Source organism: Panthera pardus, unplaced genomic scaffold, assembly GCF_024362965.1.
Source record: "Panthera pardus isolate Hobbes unplaced genomic scaffold, ASM2436296v1 HiC_scaffold_18, whole genome shotgun sequence".
In the NCBI taxonomy this organism is placed as follows: domain Eukaryota; kingdom Metazoa; phylum Chordata; class Mammalia; order Carnivora; family Felidae; genus Panthera; species Panthera pardus.
Window position 1 is genome coordinate 12,031,264 of NW_026526743.1, and position 19,913 is coordinate 12,051,176.

Below are 19,913 nucleotides of genomic sequence, written 5' to 3' on the forward strand. Positions count from 1 at the left end.
GGACAAAACATAAGAGACTCTTAAATATGGAGAACAAACAGAGGGTTACTGGAGAGGTTGTGGGACAGGGGATGGGCTAAGGGGCATTAAGGAATCTACTCCTGAAATCACTGTTGCACTATATGCTAACTAACTTGGATATAAATTTAAAAATAAATTAAATAATAAAGAAAATTTAAAAATTATAGGGCATAACCAGATGGCACTGGCAGAGAGTTTCTTAGAGTTGGTACCTACTCCTTCAGATACATTGTACACTACAGGTAATCCAGAAGTCATAATATTTATTGAGAAATATTTAAACTTGCTTGGCCACATTGTCTATCATATGAATAAGCTGCCAGCACATGGTGGCCACTCAACAAATATTTTCCAAAGAGCAAAATGTATTTTTAATGTTTGTTTATTTTTGAAAAAGACAGAGAGCGAGACAGAGCTCGACCAGGGGTGGGGGAGGGAGAGAAGGAGACACAGATGTTTACGTTGGATGCTTAACCAACTGAGCCACCCAGGTGCCCCACAACTAGCTAATTTTTAAACATTTTCACATTTTCACTGCCCCAAATGGAAACCCCACAGCCATCAGCAGTCATTTCCTTTTCTCCCCTCAGCCATTTCCTGTACACTTATCCACTTTCTGCCTCTGTAGATCTGCCTCTGTGATTATTCTGGGCATTTTGTATAAACAAAATCATACAATGTGTGACCTTTGTGTCTAATTTATTTCATTTAGCATGTTTTCAAGGTTTTTCTATGTTGCAGATATATCAATATTTCTTTTTCTTATTTAAAAAATTTTTAACATTTGTTTGTTTTTGAGAGACAGGAGAGAGACAGAGCATGAGCAGGGGAGGAGCAGAGAGAGAGGGAGAGACAGCATCCGAAGCAGGCTTCAGGCTCTGAGCTGTCAGCACAGAGCCCAACACAGATCTCAAACTCCTGAACTGTGAGATCATGACCTGAGCCAAAGTCAGATGCTCAACTCACTTAGCCACCCAGGTGCCCCTCTTTTTTATTTATTTAAGAGAGAGAGAGAGAGGGCACACCAGTGGGGTAAGGGAAGAGAGAGAGGGGGAGGAAATCCCAAGGAGGCTCCATAATGTCAGCGCAGAACTCCACGCAGGGCTCGAATCCACAAACCATGAGATTATGACCTGAGCTGAGATCAAGAGTCATATACTTAATCAAGTGAGCCACCCAGACACCCCTGATGTATCAATATCTCTATCTTTCTTCTGGCTGAGGAATATTCCATTGTATGGATAGATTCCCATTTTATTTATCTTTTTATCAGTTGATGAGACATTTGGGTTGTTTCCTCCTTCTTGCTCTTATGCATAACATTGCTGTGAACATTTGTGTTTAGGTTTTTCTGTGTGTGTTTTCAATTCTCTTGGATATGACGCTAGGAGTGGAACTGTTGGATCATATAGTGACTCTGTGTATAACTTTTTGAGGAACCATCAGACCATTTTCCAAAGCACTGAGCCATGTGAATTGAGCCCTGACTCTTGTATTTCCGTCCCTCTCCACAGCTCCCAGCTTTTGCAGCAGCCAACACATCTGGCCGTGCTTTACAGCAACTTGCCTGCAGGCCCTTTTTCCTCGCCAGGGCCCAGCTCCTTAAAAACAGGGATGATTGCACTTTAATCCAGTGTGGTGTCTATTTTGATATTTTCAGTCTCCTTTTGAGTAAAACGGAGACAAGGTGCTGGAACTGATAGATAATATCCCTGGAAAACTTTTGTATCATGAGAGAGATCCCTTAGCATGGCCTGGGAATGTGCCCAAAGAAATGATTTGTGCTCCTGTTCAGGAGCAAGAAAAGAAAATCCTGAAAAACATTAAAAAAATTTTTTTAAGAAAAAAGATAAAGAAAATTCTGAGAATCTCTCTTTTGTACATATGAAATTGGATTTTTCTCTTTTCCAATTAAGTTATAATTATTAATGAACTATGCAAGAATTGTTGAGCGTATGGATTTATTTTCTCTTAAATACTTCCAGTTGGCTTCTCTAGAGTGCTCCGAACAGAACTCTCCAGGAGTAAGTCATACTCAGGTCCCCCATCGTGGGTTGTCCCTGCAGCCGTGGGCTCCACGCTGGCTAGCGCATACTGCGTCCTTTTCCTTTGCTCTCACAGATTCTCCAGGCTCACACTGTGCATAGAATTATCTAGACTTGTTTCCCTTGATAACGACTGTTCTTTATTCAGTCTGTTTTCCATATGTTTTCTTCTTTTGGATCTAATAACTAAAACGTAGACATGATGTTATTGAGATGCTATTAAATGAGGAATAGAGACAAAAGAGGTAAGGGACAACATGGAAAAATTAAGGTACAAACAATAGAATTTTCAAGATATAATGAAAGCTATCTGTCTGAAAAGGATGGTGAAATTTGAATTTTAAAATTATTCCCCCCCCCAAAAAAAATTAAATTATTTTTCCACTTCCTATATACAGGCTTTATAAATGCCCAGTTTAAAAAAAAAAAAAAAAGAATGTTGGCTGATGAATGAATATGTGGTATATAGATACAAAGAAATATTACTCAGCCATAAAAATTAATGAAATCTTTCCATTTGCAGTGACATGGATGGAACTAGACTGTATCCTGCTAAGTGAAATAAGTCAGTCAGACAAAGACAACTACCATATGATTTCACTCATATGTGTAATTTAAGAAAAACAAATGAGCAAAGGTGGGGGGAAGGAGGGGGAGGCAATCCAAGAAACAGACTCCTACCTATAGAGAACAAACTGCTAGCGACCAGAGGGGAGGCAGGTGGGGGATGGGTTATGTAGGTGATGGGGATTAAGGAGGGCACTGCTGGTGAGCACTGGGTGATATATAGAAGCGCTGATGTATATTGTGTACCTGAAATTACTATTACACTGTATGTTAACCAACTGGAATTTAAATAAAAACTTTAAAAAAATGTATACTTCAATGTAAGGAAAAGACATTGAAAAACCATTTCCTAAGCGTAAGCATTGGCATCAGTGAGCATCACTGACCACCATACTCCTGGCCTTGCAGCCTGTCTCTGACTGTCGCATCTGGGACCGTTACAGAGGAGATGCATACAAGGGATGACAGACGTGGTTGAATCAGACACTGCACTCTACATATTTTTGCTCTAGAATTTTTTAAAGCAAGTATCCAAGAATCTCTGAACTCCTACAAAAGCAGGTTCATATGAACACATGTGCTGCCCTCTCCTCACAAAGATTTGCAGGCATGGTGAGCATCTCGCACACAAGGGTCTGCTCTGTGCACCTGGATCCTATTCCCACATCAGGTGGAGGCAGACGGTGCAAGAAGGACATCTGTCTAGCTGTGTTCTACGCTCAGCAATAACACCGCACTGATAAGTGTTTGGTCTGGGGCAAGTTTTGTCTCCTGAACTCTGTGTTTGGTCCTGGGAATTGCAGTCCGTGGCTATTTGCCCCTCTGTATAATTTGACGAGAACAGTTCATTTATGTAGGTGTGGCTATGAATATTCACCTTTATTACCTCAAACTCCATTAAATCCCACCCAACTTTGCCTTTGAAAACCAAACCATCACTGCCCGCTCAGCTTTCATGTGACTTTGCATCTGACAAGATAAACTGGTGGGTCGGGTGTTCACCTGAGTGAATGAACTTTTCCAGCTCCTTCTCGTTCTCTGGAAGTAGGTAGGTGGACTCATCCTGGCTCTCATCCTCAGAGCCCTCGTCCTTGTCTCCCAGCAATGGTATCCTGACGTTGTTATAAAGCCAGGCAAGTTGCTGTCTTTCCTCAGCCTGGACCAGCCGACTGGAGAATAATGTAGAGGAATTTTTTTTAATGTTTATTTCTTTTTGAGAGAGAGACAGAGTGCAAGCAGGGGAGGGGCAGTGAGAGAGGGAGACACAGAATCCTAAGCAGGCTCCAGGTTCTGAGCTGTCAGCACAGAGCCCGATGCGGGGCTCAAACTCACAAGCTACCGTGAGATCAAGACCCCAACCGAAGTCAAATGCTTAACTGACTGATCCACCCAAGTGCCCAGTAAATTATCACATCTAATCCTGTGACTTTTGACTGAATAGGAGTCACTGGTACATGATAGTAAGCGGGGGAGGGAGGCAGAAACAGATTGCTCTCCAATGGGCGCTGATAGGCAGAAAAGGAGTAACTGACAATGCCAAATGTGGTTCCCAGCCAGGACTGGGTGAGGTGAGGAAGGAACTCATGTGGGGTACAAAACCCCATAATCAAGATAAATAGTATATTCAAGATAAATAATATCATAATGCAATATTTTACTAAAGAAAAATGAATGGCAAGAAATCCACAATGAACAAAATATCAACATTCTTAAATAAAGTCCATACAGGTATTAGGGATTTTTCCTTTTGTTCACTCTCTAACATGGCTTGGCCTAGCACTGCTACTGAGGCTATATTTAAAATGTTGGTAATTTGGGGGCACCTGGGTGGCTCAGTAGGTTAAGCGTCCAACTCTTGATTTCAGTCCAGGTCATGATCTCACAGTTCATGCGTTTGAACCCCGTGTCAGGCTCTGCACTAACAGCTAGGATCCTGCTTGGGATTCTCTCTCTCTCCTTCTGTCTCTGCCCCTACCCAGCCTTCTCTCTCTCTCTCTCAAAATAAATAAAAATAAACTTCAAAAAATAAAAACAAAATAAAATGTTGGCATTTTGTTCATCATGGATATTTTTTGAAATAAATTTAGGTTTTATAAAATATTGAATCAAAATATTATTCATCTTGATGGCTGAATTTCTTGGCAACCCCTTAAATTTTGCACCCGAGGTGAGTGCCTTGCTCACTGCGTTCTAGATCCAGCCCTGGAATTGGATTTTCAAGCAGCTACTTCTGTTTGATATGAAAAGGAGTAATAGAGGGATTTCCTTTTTGCTAATATACATATCTTCCTAACTCTGTTTGACATACATAATCAGGAAGAACTGGTCTGATCCTAAACATGATTAACAGTAATCATCCAAATCCTGGTCTCATCCCAATGTCTTGATTCCAGTTATAAAATTTAAGGGGGTGCCAAAAAACTCAGTAGTGATGATAAATATTTGAGCTCAATCTTTTAACAAGCTGAAATGAATGGGGAAAAAAATCCATGATAAACCAAATATCAAAATTTTAAATAAACATAAGATCCAACAGTGCTGTGATGAACCATATGGGAACCAGAGTCAAAAGAAAGATGTGAGTCCCTATATACATGTTTTTTGTGTTTTTAAGTGGATATTCTTTTCCAAAACACTAAAGTTGATAATGTATTACCAATTTGAAAAGTAGTGTATCAAAATGCACCTTATGTTAAGTTTAAATATTTTATCTATGCAAGAAACAGAGTTTATTATAATTTTACCTTCCTAATTTAAATGAATGAAACTTACCAACAGTATTTTCAAAACCTCTTCTGGAAAAAATTCACCACTAAAAATTACATGAAAACATGTGCTTTGCTGGGGCAACTGGGTGGCTCAGTCAGTTAAGCATCTGACTTAGGCTCAGGTCATGATCTCACAGTTTGTGAGTTCGAGCCCTGCATTGGGGCTGGCAGTGTAGAGCCTGCTTGGGATTCTTGCTCTCTTCTTTCTCCTCTCCGCACCTCCCCTGCTCACACTTTCTCTCTCTCTCTCAAAATAAATTTTAAAAAATTAAAAATGGGGCACCTGGGTGGCTCAGTCGGTTGAGCGGCCGACTTCAGCTCAGGTCATGATCTCGCACTCTGTGAGTTCGAGCCCCGCGTCAGGCTCTGTGCTGACAGCTCAGAGCCTGGAGCCTGTTTCAGATTCTGCGTCTCCCTCTCTCTGACCCTCCCCCGTTCATGCTCTGTCTCTCTCTGTCTCAAAAATAAATAAACGTTAAAAAAAAAAAAGAAAATATTTTTTTAAAAAATTAAAAAAAAAAAAACACGTAACTTTGGAACATGTATTTTTCCTTTTGCCTCATGCTCTAAAATAACTTGCTGTGGCCTCTGAGTAGCATGAATGTAAAAGCTGTGAGAGTTGACATTAGCTCAGCAACTGAATTGGATACTGCAAGTCCTGGAGGATACATTTGAGGGAATTCTCATAGAAAACTCTATGTATGCTAACATCTTTGTGTACACTACTGAAAAGAAGCTGAAATTGCAATGACATAAACTGAGTGAAAGATCACCGCACTAGATGTCCCAGAACTAAACATGCTGCTTACACTCTCTCATTAGTAAATGTCTTCAACTTTACCTTTAGTCTTATTTGCCTTCACTGGACATACTGTGAAGTGGTCCTAAAGTGGCCACCTTAAAATACCCAACACATGGCAACAGGCTCTTTGTGTTCATACTCAATTCCAATAGAGCAAGTAATTTACTACTTCCTCAAGCTGGTTTTTTTTTTTTTTTAAGAGTCATTATCTTTGCAATCTTTTTTTAGTGTTTATTCATTTTTGAAAGAGAAAGCATGAGTCAGGGAGGAGCAGGAGTGTGGGGGGACAGAGGATCCAAAGTGGGCTCTGTGCTGACAGCAGAGAGCCGGATGCAGGGCTTGAACTCGTGAGAACTGTGAGATCAAGACCTGAGCTGAATTCGGAGGTTCAACCAACCCAACCATCCAGGCGCCTACACTGTTTCTGATGGGATAGAATGGAATCCCAGCACTGAATCCTGGAGAAGGAATCAGTATATATAGTTCTGGTCAGAGTAGCATCACGTCACAGTGCAGATCATTTTTGTCTAACACTAATTTCAAAATGATCACATCACTTAAAAGAGTTTGACCACAAACTTTATTTGTGCAAACAAGATGAAGTATCTTCCCCAAATGCTACTGTTTTCCTAGATAATAAATATCTAACGAAAAAGAGAGTGATCACTCTTTTCTGCTTTGCACTAAGGTTCCTTCCAAAGTATCAAGTTCTCTTTAGAACACCATGTTTTGGAAGGATGCCATCATCTCAGACAGTGGTTTTCAAACATTTTGACCATGATCCACAGTAAGAAATATGTTTTACCTCATAACTGTGTATCTGTTTGTCTGAAAAGTTAAAAAATGAGCATTTATGTTAAGACTTGTAATGCTTTCTAATATTTTCTATCCTACTAAATTGTATTCTGTCCTATTTCACTTTTTTCCATTTGTATTATGATCCAACATGAGTACAGTCCATATTCTGAAAAACCCTGATGTGGAAATTCAGGATGACCATAATACTTTAACGATTATAAGAATTATCATCATCATTATTATCATTATCATTACTGAATAATAACCTAGTTAATCTATTATGTCTTACTTAAGGATGGTAAATGTTACTTAGTATATACCTACTATATCACATAGGAAATACTGATTCCACATATCAGAGCAATGCTGAAGGCTATACACGCAATCACAATTACTTGAACAAGAGCAGGTCTACGTGGAATCAGTGCTAAAAATGGAAAGAAAAGATTTCATTTTACTTGTGTCTATCGGTTAATATATTGGTTAAGCATATTGTTATTCCAAAGGGGAATGGGAGACAAAATCAGAAGTACCATAACAAACAGCACCCTTAATTTTTAAAAATATGGAGGCTACATTGCACAGGGAACATATATAATTTGAACTGCCACATAAAGTAATCCCTAACTCCTTTTTCTTTCTCTGGCTCTTGTCCTTTGTCAAAACCCTCTTTTACTCTGTAGAGATACAGGACCCCTGACTCAGTACAGCAGCACCTGCTGTCCCTGTAGCTGAAAGGAGAGTGGCTTTAGTTTCACGACTTGGGCGCTGCACTCATGGTACAGGGTGTGCAGCACTGTGCTGAGATGATACCTTAGGGAGATTCCGAATGCAATTCCAGGGGCACCTGGGTGGCTCAGGCGGTTAAGCAACCAACTTCGGCTCAGGTCATGGTCTCACTGTTCATGAGTTGGAGCTCTGCATCAGGCTCCATGTCGTGGAGTCTGCTTCTGGATTCTCTGTCTCCCTCTCTTTCTGTCTCCCCCCGACACATACACACACAGTAAATAAATAAACGTAAAAAAGTGAATGCAATTCCACAAACCTGCATTCCAGGTATCAGCGTTCAGGGGTGCTGCATAGGTTGTTAGACTCCCATTAGTCTTTATAGGGTTATGTGTATCACCCTTCCCATTACCTGGGATTAAAAAAAATAATAACCAGAGAGTTATTGTTTGTACAAACTGGACAAAAGAGCAATTGGCAAAGTAAGTACATTATTCAGCCACTTGTAAAACCTTGATAAATTGAGGTGATTACTCTTCGTCCTGTACTTGGCCTTCCCTCACTGTCTGTCCCTTCCCTAGCACAGAAAGAGTTCAGCAACTGAACTGAAAAACGCCCTGAGTTTCACCCATCAATGAAAGGTCACCTGAGCCTGACAAAAAGAACCTGGACTGTGAAAAGTCTAGCGGTGTAAAATGCTTGATTGCAGACCTCAAACGTGGGAAATATGGGTGTTCATTCTATGGTTTTCTCTACCCTTCTGTATGCTTTCAGGCTTTCAAAATGAAATTCTGGGGCAGGGAGGAAAAAAATGGGCTACAGATGGTTTCAGTATAATGAGTACTAAAAACTGGCCGCTGGGTTTGGCCACAGGAAGGTCACTGGAGACCTAGACCACAGCGGTGCTAGCCACGTGGGGAGGGGGGAATGCCAGAGTGACCGAAACAGTTCAAGAGAGAACAGGAGGAAAGGAATTGGAGACTGTGAGTTTTAGGAACTCTTTTGAGGAACTCTGGTGTTGTAGGGGGAGAAATGAGGGCAGCTCCCAGAAGGGCTGAGGGATCCACAGATGGGTTTTGCTTTCTCAGATGGGAGAACCGGCAGCACGTTCACAGGAGAAGGGAAGTGATATGTTAAATTGCAATACCACAGGAAACGGGGAGAGAACTTCCGGTAGTGCGGAGGGTTGGCGGAGCCGGAAGTTGGCACACCCGCAGGGCTAGTGCTTGGGCTGGACCGGAAGGAAGGCAGAGAAAGAGGGTGCAATTGCAGGTAGATGGAGCAGGGATGGGGATGGGGTGGCGATACTCTGTTTTGACCGCTTGTATTTTGCCAGTGATGGAGGTAACAAGGTCATCCCCCGAGGGTGAGGCAGAGGTAAACATGCTGGGGGTTTTGCAGAGCAGAAAAAATAGATGAGAAAGTCACCAAGCAGAAGGAGAGTAAGTGTGGTAGGTAAATGAGAAACACATTTATAAATAAAATGTCCAAGAAATGAAACTTCTAGGTATAATGGCTATATATTTTTTTTATTTTTTTTGTCCTTCCAAATTATTTTATTTCTTTTTTTTAAAATACATCCAAGTTAGCATATACTGCAACAATGATTTCAGGAGTAGATTCCTTAATGCCCCTTACCCATTTAGCCCATCCCCCTCCCACAACCCCTCCAGTAACCCTCTGTGTGTTCTCCATATTTTTTAATTTTCTTTAAAGATATTTTACTTTTAAGTAATTTCTACACCCAGCATGGGGCTTGAACTCACAAGCTCGAGACTAAGAGTCACACACTCCACCAAATGAACCAGACAGATGCCCATATTTTCTGTATATTGATGCTCTGGCATTTACTGGCTTGATCCTGGACAGACCAACCCTCCCAGGGCTATTTGCTACAGATTGCAAACAACTCCCCTTCAAGTGTGCCTTTGATATAAACCAACCAATCCAGAGCCCACACCCTCAGCCACCTTCTTTATCAAACTCTCACACACCAAGCCAATGTTTCCCCTGACCTAAATTATCCCAGGGCCAGGTACTGGACAACTAGGAACCACTCCTATAGCCTAGAGTCCACCAAAATCATCCAACTATCCACTACTCTGTGTACCTACCTCACTCACTCCTTCCCATGAAAACACCAATAAAGACTCTGGGCCAAGCTCTCCCCTCTTGCCTCCCCCACCTCTTGCTTCTAGGAGTGTGTGAGTATAATGTTCTTCCTTCATGACAATCATTTCCATGTCTGTATGTCTTATCATACCTGATTAAAATAAATCCCAGGTATATTTCATCACTCTAGGGCAAAAAGTGAATACATTCTTTTTATATTTATAAGAATCACCAATTGCCCTCTATAGACGTTGCACTCATTCCTAGCCTACATATGAGATTATATTCACTTGAAACTAGTAGGATATTATATGTTAATTATACTTCAATTAGAAAAAAATATGAGATATTTCCCAAATCCTTTGCCATTTTTTTTTTTAATGAAACATTTTGCTCACTTTCAACATGATAGCTGAAAACTGGAATGAGTATTTCCTTATTATGAGTTAGGCTTCTTTCCATATAACCAAGAGCTCAGGGTTACAGAGAAAATTGGAGTCTTCCAGTGATCTAAAACAATTCTGTCCTCTATCTCCATATCGGAACCTGCACCTGGGACCCGAAGCTCAGGCACAGCAGAGGTCTTAGCTGTGCAAACCTCTAGTGCAAGCTCCCAACACAAGTTAGTTTCAAAGTAAAGATTAGGATGCAGGCCTCCTGATCTCTGGGTAGTGGGGTGAACAGGCAGGTGAGATATTCATAGCTGAATTTTAGAAAAATTAACGATGTGTTTGGGATGGCTGGACGTATTAATCACATTTTTAAGATCAACTGTATTTCCTGATGCTTCAACATCTGTGCTATTTTAGAATCTGCTCCTAGTGGCATCATGACTAACCCAACCATCCAGAGGGCGCTCCTTTTTCTAATTTGCACAAAGAGCTGTACAGATTAGTGCTGACCACCGTGAGGCGCCCTCTGGAGCCATAGACCACAACAGCCTTGGGAATGTCCCTGTATCCCAGCCACCCTCCAAGACCCCTTGACTTACCATTGTTGCCTGGTAATTGCGTGGGCATAGGAGGTTTCAGAGCTCAAAGTCGTTCAAAGGATCAGAGAGAAGAGACAAGTTCAAGATGGATTTAGGAAAATAAAGAAATAACTTGTATTAGACAAGGGGACCTGAAAGCTAAGATGGTAAATGTCGTTAATACATTTATTACAATGCCTTATAGAAATATGTGGCTTAATTTGGAAAAGCATGGTGTTCTGTTTGCATCCACGAATATGGGGTGTTAAGAACATAATGTATTTGGCTTCTGGTCTGTTTTTGCAGTCACGTGAGCTGGTTGAGGACCTGATAGATTTAGCCCAGAGTTGAAGGGGTCTGGGCGGTCATCAGAAAGTCAGAGAGCCAGTGCCAGAAAGCCACGGCAATACCCTTTCCTCCTACAGAAATTAGATGCTTTTATACTGTGCAGATGGCATTTCCCTTGTACAGAATAGAGATTGTTTATAAGTACCACATATCTTCACAAAGAGCTGCTGCCTGATTTCACAGATTGGCAGGGTCAGTTTCTCTGTTTTGAGATAAACAAAGTTCCCTTGAGGACTCAAAATGCAAAGCATAGAAGACAGATGATTATAAAGAATATTTTACACTCATAAAACATCTGTATCTGGACTTGTATGGTCTACTGCCAAACGTATACCCAATTACAATTAAAGTCATACAGACACATTCAAACCACTCTGATTTGGTCAAGGTTTCTGTGTGTGCCAAGTGAAATAAAAGAGAAGCAAAGCAGTCCCTAAAGAGAAAGCACAGCTTCCAGAGACAGAATAATATCGGATTAATTTCCAAGTTTCCAGAGACAGAATAATATTGGATTAATTTCCAAGCAATGCTTATCTAATTATATTATTGTATGGACCATGCTCCTAACAAATACACAAGAAAAGACACATTCATACAGCAGATGAGAGGACCCCAGTCTACGGTTCTCATTTCACCAAATGAGTAATACAATTACTTACCTCTGAGTCTTGAGGAAACACTTTCCTGCTTAGTGATATTTGTGGATGTTTGTGACTGATTGTAGCCTTGAAAAGAAAACTGGTAGCAGTGAAATATGATTAACCCTTTTTACTTCCCCTGAAACAAGTAAAAACAATGGTTGAAGCTACCCATTAAGCCTGTTGCTAGTTCAACTGGTTTGAACTCACCTTCATAAGGCAAGCATAAAGGTGGCCATTCCATTAAAAACAAAACTAGAAAGGTGAAAGAACTCTGAACCTTGTCCATCACTCCAAAACTGTTAGTCTTTTATCACATGGAGAAAAGGAAATATTTAGCTATAGTGCAGTTTCTGCCCTATATTTCTCTGAGAAACTAAGAAACTCTGCTCTCTACAGAATGTTTGCGTTCTGACTTGGAGCCACCAGTGTGAGGTCAGCTGACGTTGCCAACACAGCCTTCCTTCACGGAACCAAGTCAGCCAATGGGGAGACTAACAGGATGGGGTGTGGGAGAAGGAGGCACATCTGTGGGTATAGATATGGATAATACCAGGGCCCTCCCCTCAGGGAGTATAGAGACCAGTGAGGAGGCAGAAAAGATCAGTTACAATTCAATGGGACATACCATAAGAAGCAAACAGAATGCAGTAGGGCTCTGTAGTCAGATGCCTGACTTCTAATCCTAATCTCTGCCTTCCTACGCATTTTTGCTTGATCAGGTTACTTAACCCCTTTGGACTTCAGCTTCCTCATCTGTAAAACAGAAGGAAGAAATAGCACGTACCTCACAGCGTTATAACAATATTCAAATAACGAAATCCATGCAAAGCTCAAAAATAGCGTTAGTACTGAGCGTTAGTTCTGGAGAGCATTTGCAAAAAAGCAATTCAGTACACATCCACCTGATGGGTACCGTTCAGAAAACTAGACTCCAGGGGCTGCCTCCAAAAGTTTTTTTAGAGGAAATTAATTGAGGGGCGCCTGGGTGGCTCAGTTAAGCGTCCGACTTCAGCTCAGGTCATGATCTCAGAGTTCGTGGGATGGAGCCCCACATCAGGCTCTGTGCTGGCTGTGTGGAGCCTGCTTGGGATTCTCTCTCTCTCTCTCTCTCTCTCTCTCTCTGCTCCTACCCCACTTGTGTTCTTTCTCTCAAAATAAATAAACTTTAAAAAAATAAAATAAAATAAAGGAGATTAACTGAATCATCTCAAAATATGGAAATGGGATTAAAAAGTAGATAGCATAGAAGAAGGTTGTCCCGTATACTTGTCCTTTGTCCATCCAGTAGTTCTCAAAATATAGACAGCACGTTTCGATTCACCTCTACCAGTTACAATAAGAGACCAGATCTTTTGATGCTTGTAAAGCTTCCTAGGTTTAGAAATTGGTTCCACTTGCACTGTACCCCAAAGGCAAACTATCCTTTCTGAATGTTTGTGAGATGACAATGTTAAGACCCTCTAGACATACCCATGAAGCAGACCACTGCCACCTTCTTGCTTAATTCTTACAACACCTGAATTCCCACTCCTGTCTTCCTTTCATCCAGCCATGCCTACAGGATGATCCATATAAGAACTTGGTTTCCACTCTCTAGAAGTCCTGCAATCTCAGAACTGCCTCTGGTCAAACCCATCTGAATAAGTTCATCTGCTGTATCTCCTTGAACTTGTTTTTGGACTTCCAATCTCCCTATGGGCACTGCTGCCGTTAGACTTGATTTTGAACTGTCAGGCTCCCCACGGACACTGTTTTCTTTGGAGTTGGTTTTAGGATACCAACTTCCCAATGGTTACTGCTGCTTTGCCCAGTCTTTTCCCTTAGGAAAAGGGAACACCTGGGAACACCTTAGGGAACACCTAAGGAACACCATAGGGCTGTGAACACCTGGCTTTTCCCAGACTTGGTTCTTGAATTGACTCATATATCCCATGCACTCAGCCCAGCTGGATGAATTGTACCATCAGAATACCACTATGGGTTAATGATACTGACAGATGTGTAGATCAGGTCAAGCTATGAGAATTGGGCTAAGAGATAAAGGTCTTTCATAACATAACCAAAACTTTCCAACAGATTCCCTTAAATCCAGAGTGCCCAACCTGTTCTCTTGGCTTTCTCCCACCAAATGGGATCCCTGGTTGAGAACTGGGTCCCACACCCCCCTCACATGCCTAATATAACTCTTCCTAGTTGTCACCTTTATCAAAGTTTGCCTTTGGTGGCTAGTCAAGCAATACCAGTCATCTTTCACATCGTCACAACCTGGGTGGCAAGCGTTATCCATCCCAATTAGTATTGTTAATGATGTTGAGACACCACAAAGTAGATTGTATCGTAGTTTTTTGAGTTCTAATTGACAAAACATCATATTAGTTTCTGGTGTACAACCATGACTTGATATTTGTACACACTGCAAAATGATCACAATAAGTCTAGCTAACCTCTATCACCACACAGTTACAAAACTTTTTTGAGATTGGAACTTTTTTTTTTAATTTCTTTAACGTTTATTTATTTTTGAGACAGAGAGAGACAGAGCATGAACGGGGGAGGGTCAGAGAGAGGGAGACACAGAATCTGAAACAGGCTCCAGGCTCTGAGCTGTCAGCACAGAGCCCGACGCAGGGCTTGAACTCACGAGCCTTCGAGCTGTGAGATCATGACCTGAGCCGAAGTCGGCCGCTTAACCAATTGAGCCACCCAGGCGCCCTGAGATTGGAACTTTTAAGGTCTACTTTCATAGCAACTATAGCATTACATATGCAATATAATATTATTAACTTTAGTCACTATGCTGTACATTACATCCCCATGACTTATTTATTTTATAACTGGAGGTTTGTACCTTTTTACCTCCTTTACTCATTTTGCTGTATTGTAAATTTTAAAACTATATTTTCCTGCTGCCTCCATATCCATGCAAACAGGCTGTGAGCACCCCACCCAGGTGACCAGGTTACCTAGGTGATAAGGCTAGTTCTGGCCACAAGCTCCCTTCTGCCCTTCCCTTCAACATTCAAATGTAGCAACGATATCCTCTCCCGCCTATTCCTGTGTACTCCATCCTGACCCCTGATAAAAGGACTTGCCCGTGGATACTCACCTTCTGCTCCCCACCTGCTTGGTTGAGCCTGCTCTGTAGGTGTCCCCATTTTGCCACCCCTCATGGCGGTGCACTTGACTTCTGGTATTATAATTCAATGGGTTTTGACAAATGTATCGTGACATGTATCCAACTTTTTATTATTATACAACATAACTGCTCTACTCTAAAAATCCTTTATACTCCACCTATTCATCTCTCCCTCTACCCTGGCAATCACCAATCTTTTTACTGTTTCCATAATTTTGCCTTTTCCAGAATGTCATATAGCTAGAATCACATATGAAGCCTTTTCAGAATGGCTTCTTTCACTTAGTAATATGTATTTGAGGTTCTTCCATGTTTTTTTCATGGCTTGATAGCTTATTTATTTTTAAAAGCTATAATTTTGGATAATCAGTTTGGATGTTCTTAAGTTTGTTGATTAATTTAGGAAACACATTTCTACATTACCGAGTCTACTCAAGCAGGAACCACTTAGATTGTATCTTTTAATTACTCACATCTGCATTTATGTCTCTTGAAAATGTGTGTAAATGTATTGCCATAGGATTCGGTTCTTTTCATTTTCCCCTCAACATTAAAATTTTTGTATATTTGCAAAATGGGATTCCTCTTCATACATCCCATCTGCGGTGGGCGTATTAGCAGAACGATTGTTCCAATATTTGCAAGCTGCCCACAGGCTAGCAGCGACCCACGTCGTGTCCTCCCAGGGACGTGGAGGACCTGCTTTGGGAGCTTTGAGCCGGGCCGTGAGCCAGAAGACGTTCACGCAGCTCCAGGACCACTGCCCCCGCTCAGGCGGCCAACAGCAGAAAGAGGCTGGCTGGGCGAGGAGGTGGGCCCCGAAAGGGGAGAAGGCGGTTCACCGAGCGTTTCCATTGGGCGGAGCGCGGCGCGATGCCTTCCGGGCGTTGTAGTCTGAGCCCCCAGGGCAGGTGGACTACAAGTCCCAGAAGGCCGCGCAACCCGGCCGAGTGGGCTAGGTAACCTTCGCCTGTGCTGCGCTCCGTGACTCCAGGCTGACAGTGGTCGGGAGCCCGAATCCCTCTCGAGGCCGAGCGGGGCGGCGGGACCACCGAGGGCAACGTCTGGAGGCGGCAAAGGCCGGAGTGGTTCCGGGAGCGGCCAGGAGGCTGGGGCAGGGTCCGCCGGAGACCGGGGCGGGACGGGGTGCTGCAGGTCTGGCCGGGAGGTTCCGCTCCCGACGCCCAGCTGCCGGCGCCTGGTGTGAGGGCAACGTGCGTGCAGTTGGGGTTGTCTCCCCTGGGTCTCCCTCGGTTTCCAGCTATGGCGACCCCTGGCTCCGTCTTCGGCCTACTCGGCGGGGAAGACTGCTGCTCCTCGGTGCCTGTGCCCAGATGCGGAGTTCGTCTGGGCGGGTTCTCTTCTTGCGGGGACAGGGCCCCTAGGGCTTCTCCCTGCTCCCATCGTCCCCCGGTTGCCTTGGCGTTTTCCTTAAGGTTGAGAGTTCCAGTTATTGCTGCCAGTAATGTAAGTCGGATCCAAGCTTCTCTGCCATGGCCGTGACCTTTTGCTGCTTTTAAGCTTCTCTTGGCCTTCAGTACTTTCACTAGGATGTGGTTGGTGTGTGTTTATCTTGCTTTGCGGTCCTTGTCTGAAACTACAGGTTGAAGTGTTTCATCACTTCTCTCCACATCCTCCGCACCACGTTGGTCCAAGCCCCCAGTAGCCCCCAGGCTCTTCTTCCTATCGTACCATTATCTCCATTAGTCCATTACCCACACAGCAGCCAGAAGAGGCTTTGTCAATACGAGAGCATTCTTTCCTTCCAGGTTAAAGCTGCTTGGTGGTTCCCGAAACCCCAATATCATTCCAATACAGAAACAGGGCTTTCATGAATGTTTTCAGGCATCAGCATATCGGAAATGAAGATGTGAGGGTTGGGATGTTTGTGAGTAACTGGGCTATTTATATCATGACCTTAAGAGACTTGTTTACATGCATTTACCTATAATATTAATTGTGGAAGTTCTCCTTGCCCTCTCTTTGGGGTCTTTGCACCCCCTGACAGTGTGAAGGCACTGGAAGATCCATTGAGCCATATGACAGTCCCAACCCAGTTTACACCAAGTTCCAAAGGAACAAACTCACAGCCTCCCAATCCAGGTGGTTTTTTCACTGGACAATTAGAACATCCAGTAAGTAAACCAGGGCAAGTAGAGCACCCAAGAAGTCCTTAAGCATAGAGGTTTATTTTTCCAAATATTCAAAACCAGATCAGCCTCACCTGTTATTCCCTCAGTCTGCTCTAACAAATCCATACCCCCAACTTCTTCCCTTTGGCCTGGGCTGCCTTCCCTGGACTCTGATGGGGCCCTTCCATTGTCATAACATGGGAGGGTGTTTAGAGTCTGAGCTGGGAATAACCCTAATGTCAGTTTAGCCTTTTGTTCAGTAGACATTTGTTGAGAACTTGCTATGTGACAGACACTTCCCAGGTCCTGGAGATACAACACTGAACAAGTGAAAAACCATGCCCTATTGGAGCTTGTATCTAGTTAGAGTGATACAGGCAATGAAAAGAAATATAACTTGGTTACATAGTATGCTTGAAGTTGATAGGTGTTAATGAATACTTAGAATAAAAGAATAGAGTAGGGTAAGGGAATCAAGAATGAGGGATCTGCTGCCTTATTTTTTTTTAATTTCTTTTTTTTTTTTTTTTGCATTTATTTATTTTTGAGAGACAGAGAGTAAGTGGGGGAGGAGCAGAGAGAGAATGAGACAGAATCCGAAGCAGGCTCCAGGCTCTGAGCTGTCAACACAGAGCCCGACATGGGGCTCGAACCCACAAACTGTGAGCTCATGACCTGAGCCAAAGTCACACGCTTAACCGACTGAGCCACCCAGGTGCCCCTGCTGCTTTATTTTTTATTTATTTTTTTAAGCGCTTCTTTTTGAGAGAGGGGAGGGGATGGGCAGAAAGAAGGAGACAGAACCCGAAGCAGCAGGCCCTGTGCTGTTAGCACAAAGCCCAACACAGGCTGGAACCTACAAACCTTGAGATCATGACCTGAGCCAAAGTTGGACACTCAACCAACCGAGCCACCCAGGCACCCCAAGGGATCTGCCATTTTAAATAGAACCTCTTGGCCTTGGACTTGCCTGTGCTGTGTGCTGCTCCTACGGAGAAGTTGAGAGAATAAGGGGAGCTGTAATGGGACGTGGTCTCGACCTCATGTTGAGACAATGTACTCAAAGAAGATTCACAACGGAGATTCCAGTTTTGGTTCATACAAGCCAATTCAACCACAGACACCTACCTGAAATAAAGCCAGGTATAACCTAAGAGGCAAAAGATCTGGGAATATCAGAAACTGCTAGAAAGACTTGGGTTTGATTTGAACTAGTATGCTGGGCTGGCTGGCTGGAGCAGGAGACGGTATAGCTCAGCTGTAATAAAAAAACAAAAGGAACTCCTGGAGTTTGCGCTTGTTTCTTCTCTTCCTTTGCCTTAGAACAGTGTGCCCACAGCTGCTGTAACCCAACTTCTGGTCCAGACTTCCTGAGGAGTGGAATCAAGGCAAGGCAGTAGCCTGTGAGCAGCAGAGAAACAGGCACAGAACACATCACCTCAGGCAAGTGTTTCTCCATCCTGCCTCCTCAAAGCTCTGGGATGGTGAATCACATTCCAAGGAGTTATCTCATGGGACGAGGAATCATTGACTAGCTTTCTGAGGCCTCAACCTCCCCTCCCAGGATCCATTGTCTCTACCCCTGAACTCAGTGGGGTTTATAGGTACCAGGATCTGATCCCATCACATGTATGCGTAACAACTGATGAAATAGCCAGTGATCCCAAAAGATATATACTCACTGGCCCAAGTAATAAGCAATTTTCAGAGCATAACAATTTCAAGAGAAAACAAACATTGGATTACAGAATCCATCAGAAACATATACTAGAACAGATGGAACAAAATTTTAAATTAGTCTATTAAATGCATTTAAGGAGTAAGGCATGGTATTAACAATAAGAAATGAGAATAATGACACATAAAAAAGAACCAAGTATAAATGTTAGGTATGTAAAACAATAGTTGAAATGAAGACACAGTAGAGGCAATAAATAGCAAAATGGACAGCTGAAAAATAAACTTAGCAAACTGGAAGAGCAAATTGAGAAAATGTCCAGACAAAAGAAAAAAAGAAAGGAAAAGGAATTAGAGAACATAAAAGAAAGGCTAAGAAATATGGACAACAGACACAGGTGTGCTAACATTGGAATAATCAGAGTCATAAAAGAGAAACTTTTTAAATGGAAAGGATGAAATATTAGAAATAAGGTAAATTTCCATAAAGTATTTAGCACTGGTCCTAGAACATCTCATTCAAAATTCCTTTACTATATTATGACATATAAAATCCTAAATTTGTATATTTTTGTTTGTGCTAATAACAATAACAGTACAGTTACTGTCATAATTTACCTTGTTTTTACTACAGACATAACACCGCTTATATGCAAAGCTACTCAAGATAAAATCAGAAACACAGGAATTTGATCTTAGAAGGAACTGTAACATTTGTCAAATCTGACTACCCCTGGGATGATTTATTGCCTCTTAGTTCTTTTTTCTTCTTTTAGTCATCAATGCAAAGAAGGGAGGCAGTTACTCCCTGGTAAACAAGGAAAATACATGAGAGGGAAATAAATGTTAAAAAGCTCAGAAAGGAAATTTAGAGGCATAGAATGAGAAGAGGAATTTGGGAATACCTGATTGCTTTCCAAAGAAGTAGGCTAGAGCTGGTGAGGAGAGCACCCTGGTAGATTAGCAAGGTGAATGCATATAACCAACTGTGCCTGTACATAACTGTCAAGAATGTATAAAACTAACAGTGGGAGTTCAGAAAAACAAAGCCCACTATATGCTATGTGGCTAAAAGAGTCGTAATCAAGGAGGTTTAACAGAAATCCAGGCAGAAAGAGCCTTAACCCTATAGACTGGCCTGACTTGTTCCTTGTTTTCTATATTTACCAA

The 19,913-nt window shown here is 42.2% G+C and overlaps 2 protein-coding genes across 4 annotated transcripts in view; both read right to left on the reverse strand.

Moving 5' to 3' along the window:
- Positions 1-1,965: 1,965 nt before the first annotated feature.
- Positions 1,966-14,304, reverse strand: CUNH19orf18 (chromosome unknown C19orf18 homolog). Its single transcript, XM_053906478.1, has 6 exons — positions 11,928-14,304; positions 10,831-10,872; positions 8,047-8,139; positions 7,326-7,428; positions 3,636-3,802; positions 1,966-2,252 (listed from the first exon to the last, which is right to left on the reverse strand). The coding sequence occupies exons 1-6, from the start codon at positions 12,082-12,084 to the stop codon at positions 2,137-2,139; spliced, it is 678 nt and encodes a 225-aa protein (XP_053762453.1). The 5' UTR covers positions 12,085-14,304; the 3' UTR covers positions 1,966-2,136.
- A 714-nt stretch (positions 14,305-15,018) lies between these two features.
- Positions 15,019-19,913, reverse strand: part of ZNF606 (zinc finger protein 606) — a 30,727-nt gene continuing 25,832 nt past the window's right edge. The window contains exon 8 of one of the 3 annotated variants that reach the window (XM_019438614.2): positions 15,019-18,467. In XM_019438614.2, the coding sequence (XP_019294159.1) occupies positions 18,217-18,467 (251 nt within the window). In that variant the 3' untranslated portion in view covers positions 15,019-18,216. The remainder of the gene's footprint in view (positions 18,468-19,913) is intronic. The other 2 variants (XM_019438615.2, XM_019438616.2) reach the window with 2 other exon arrangements.

Bases quoted from the DNA above. Each gene is read 5' to 3' on its own strand.
- CUNH19orf18 (XM_053906478.1), bottom strand. From the start codon at position 12,084: ATGGACAAGGTTCAGAGTTCTTTCACCTTTCTAGTTTTGTTTTTAATG. The intron at 10,873-11,927 runs AAAAAGGGTTAA...AACGACTTTGAG, and splicing joins TTACTTGTTTCAGGGGAAGT to CTCTGAAACCTCCTATGCCC. The intron at 3,803-7,325 runs GTAGGTATATAC...ATTATTCTCCAG, and splicing joins AGTATTTCCTATGTGATATA to TCGGCTGGTCCAGGCTGAGG.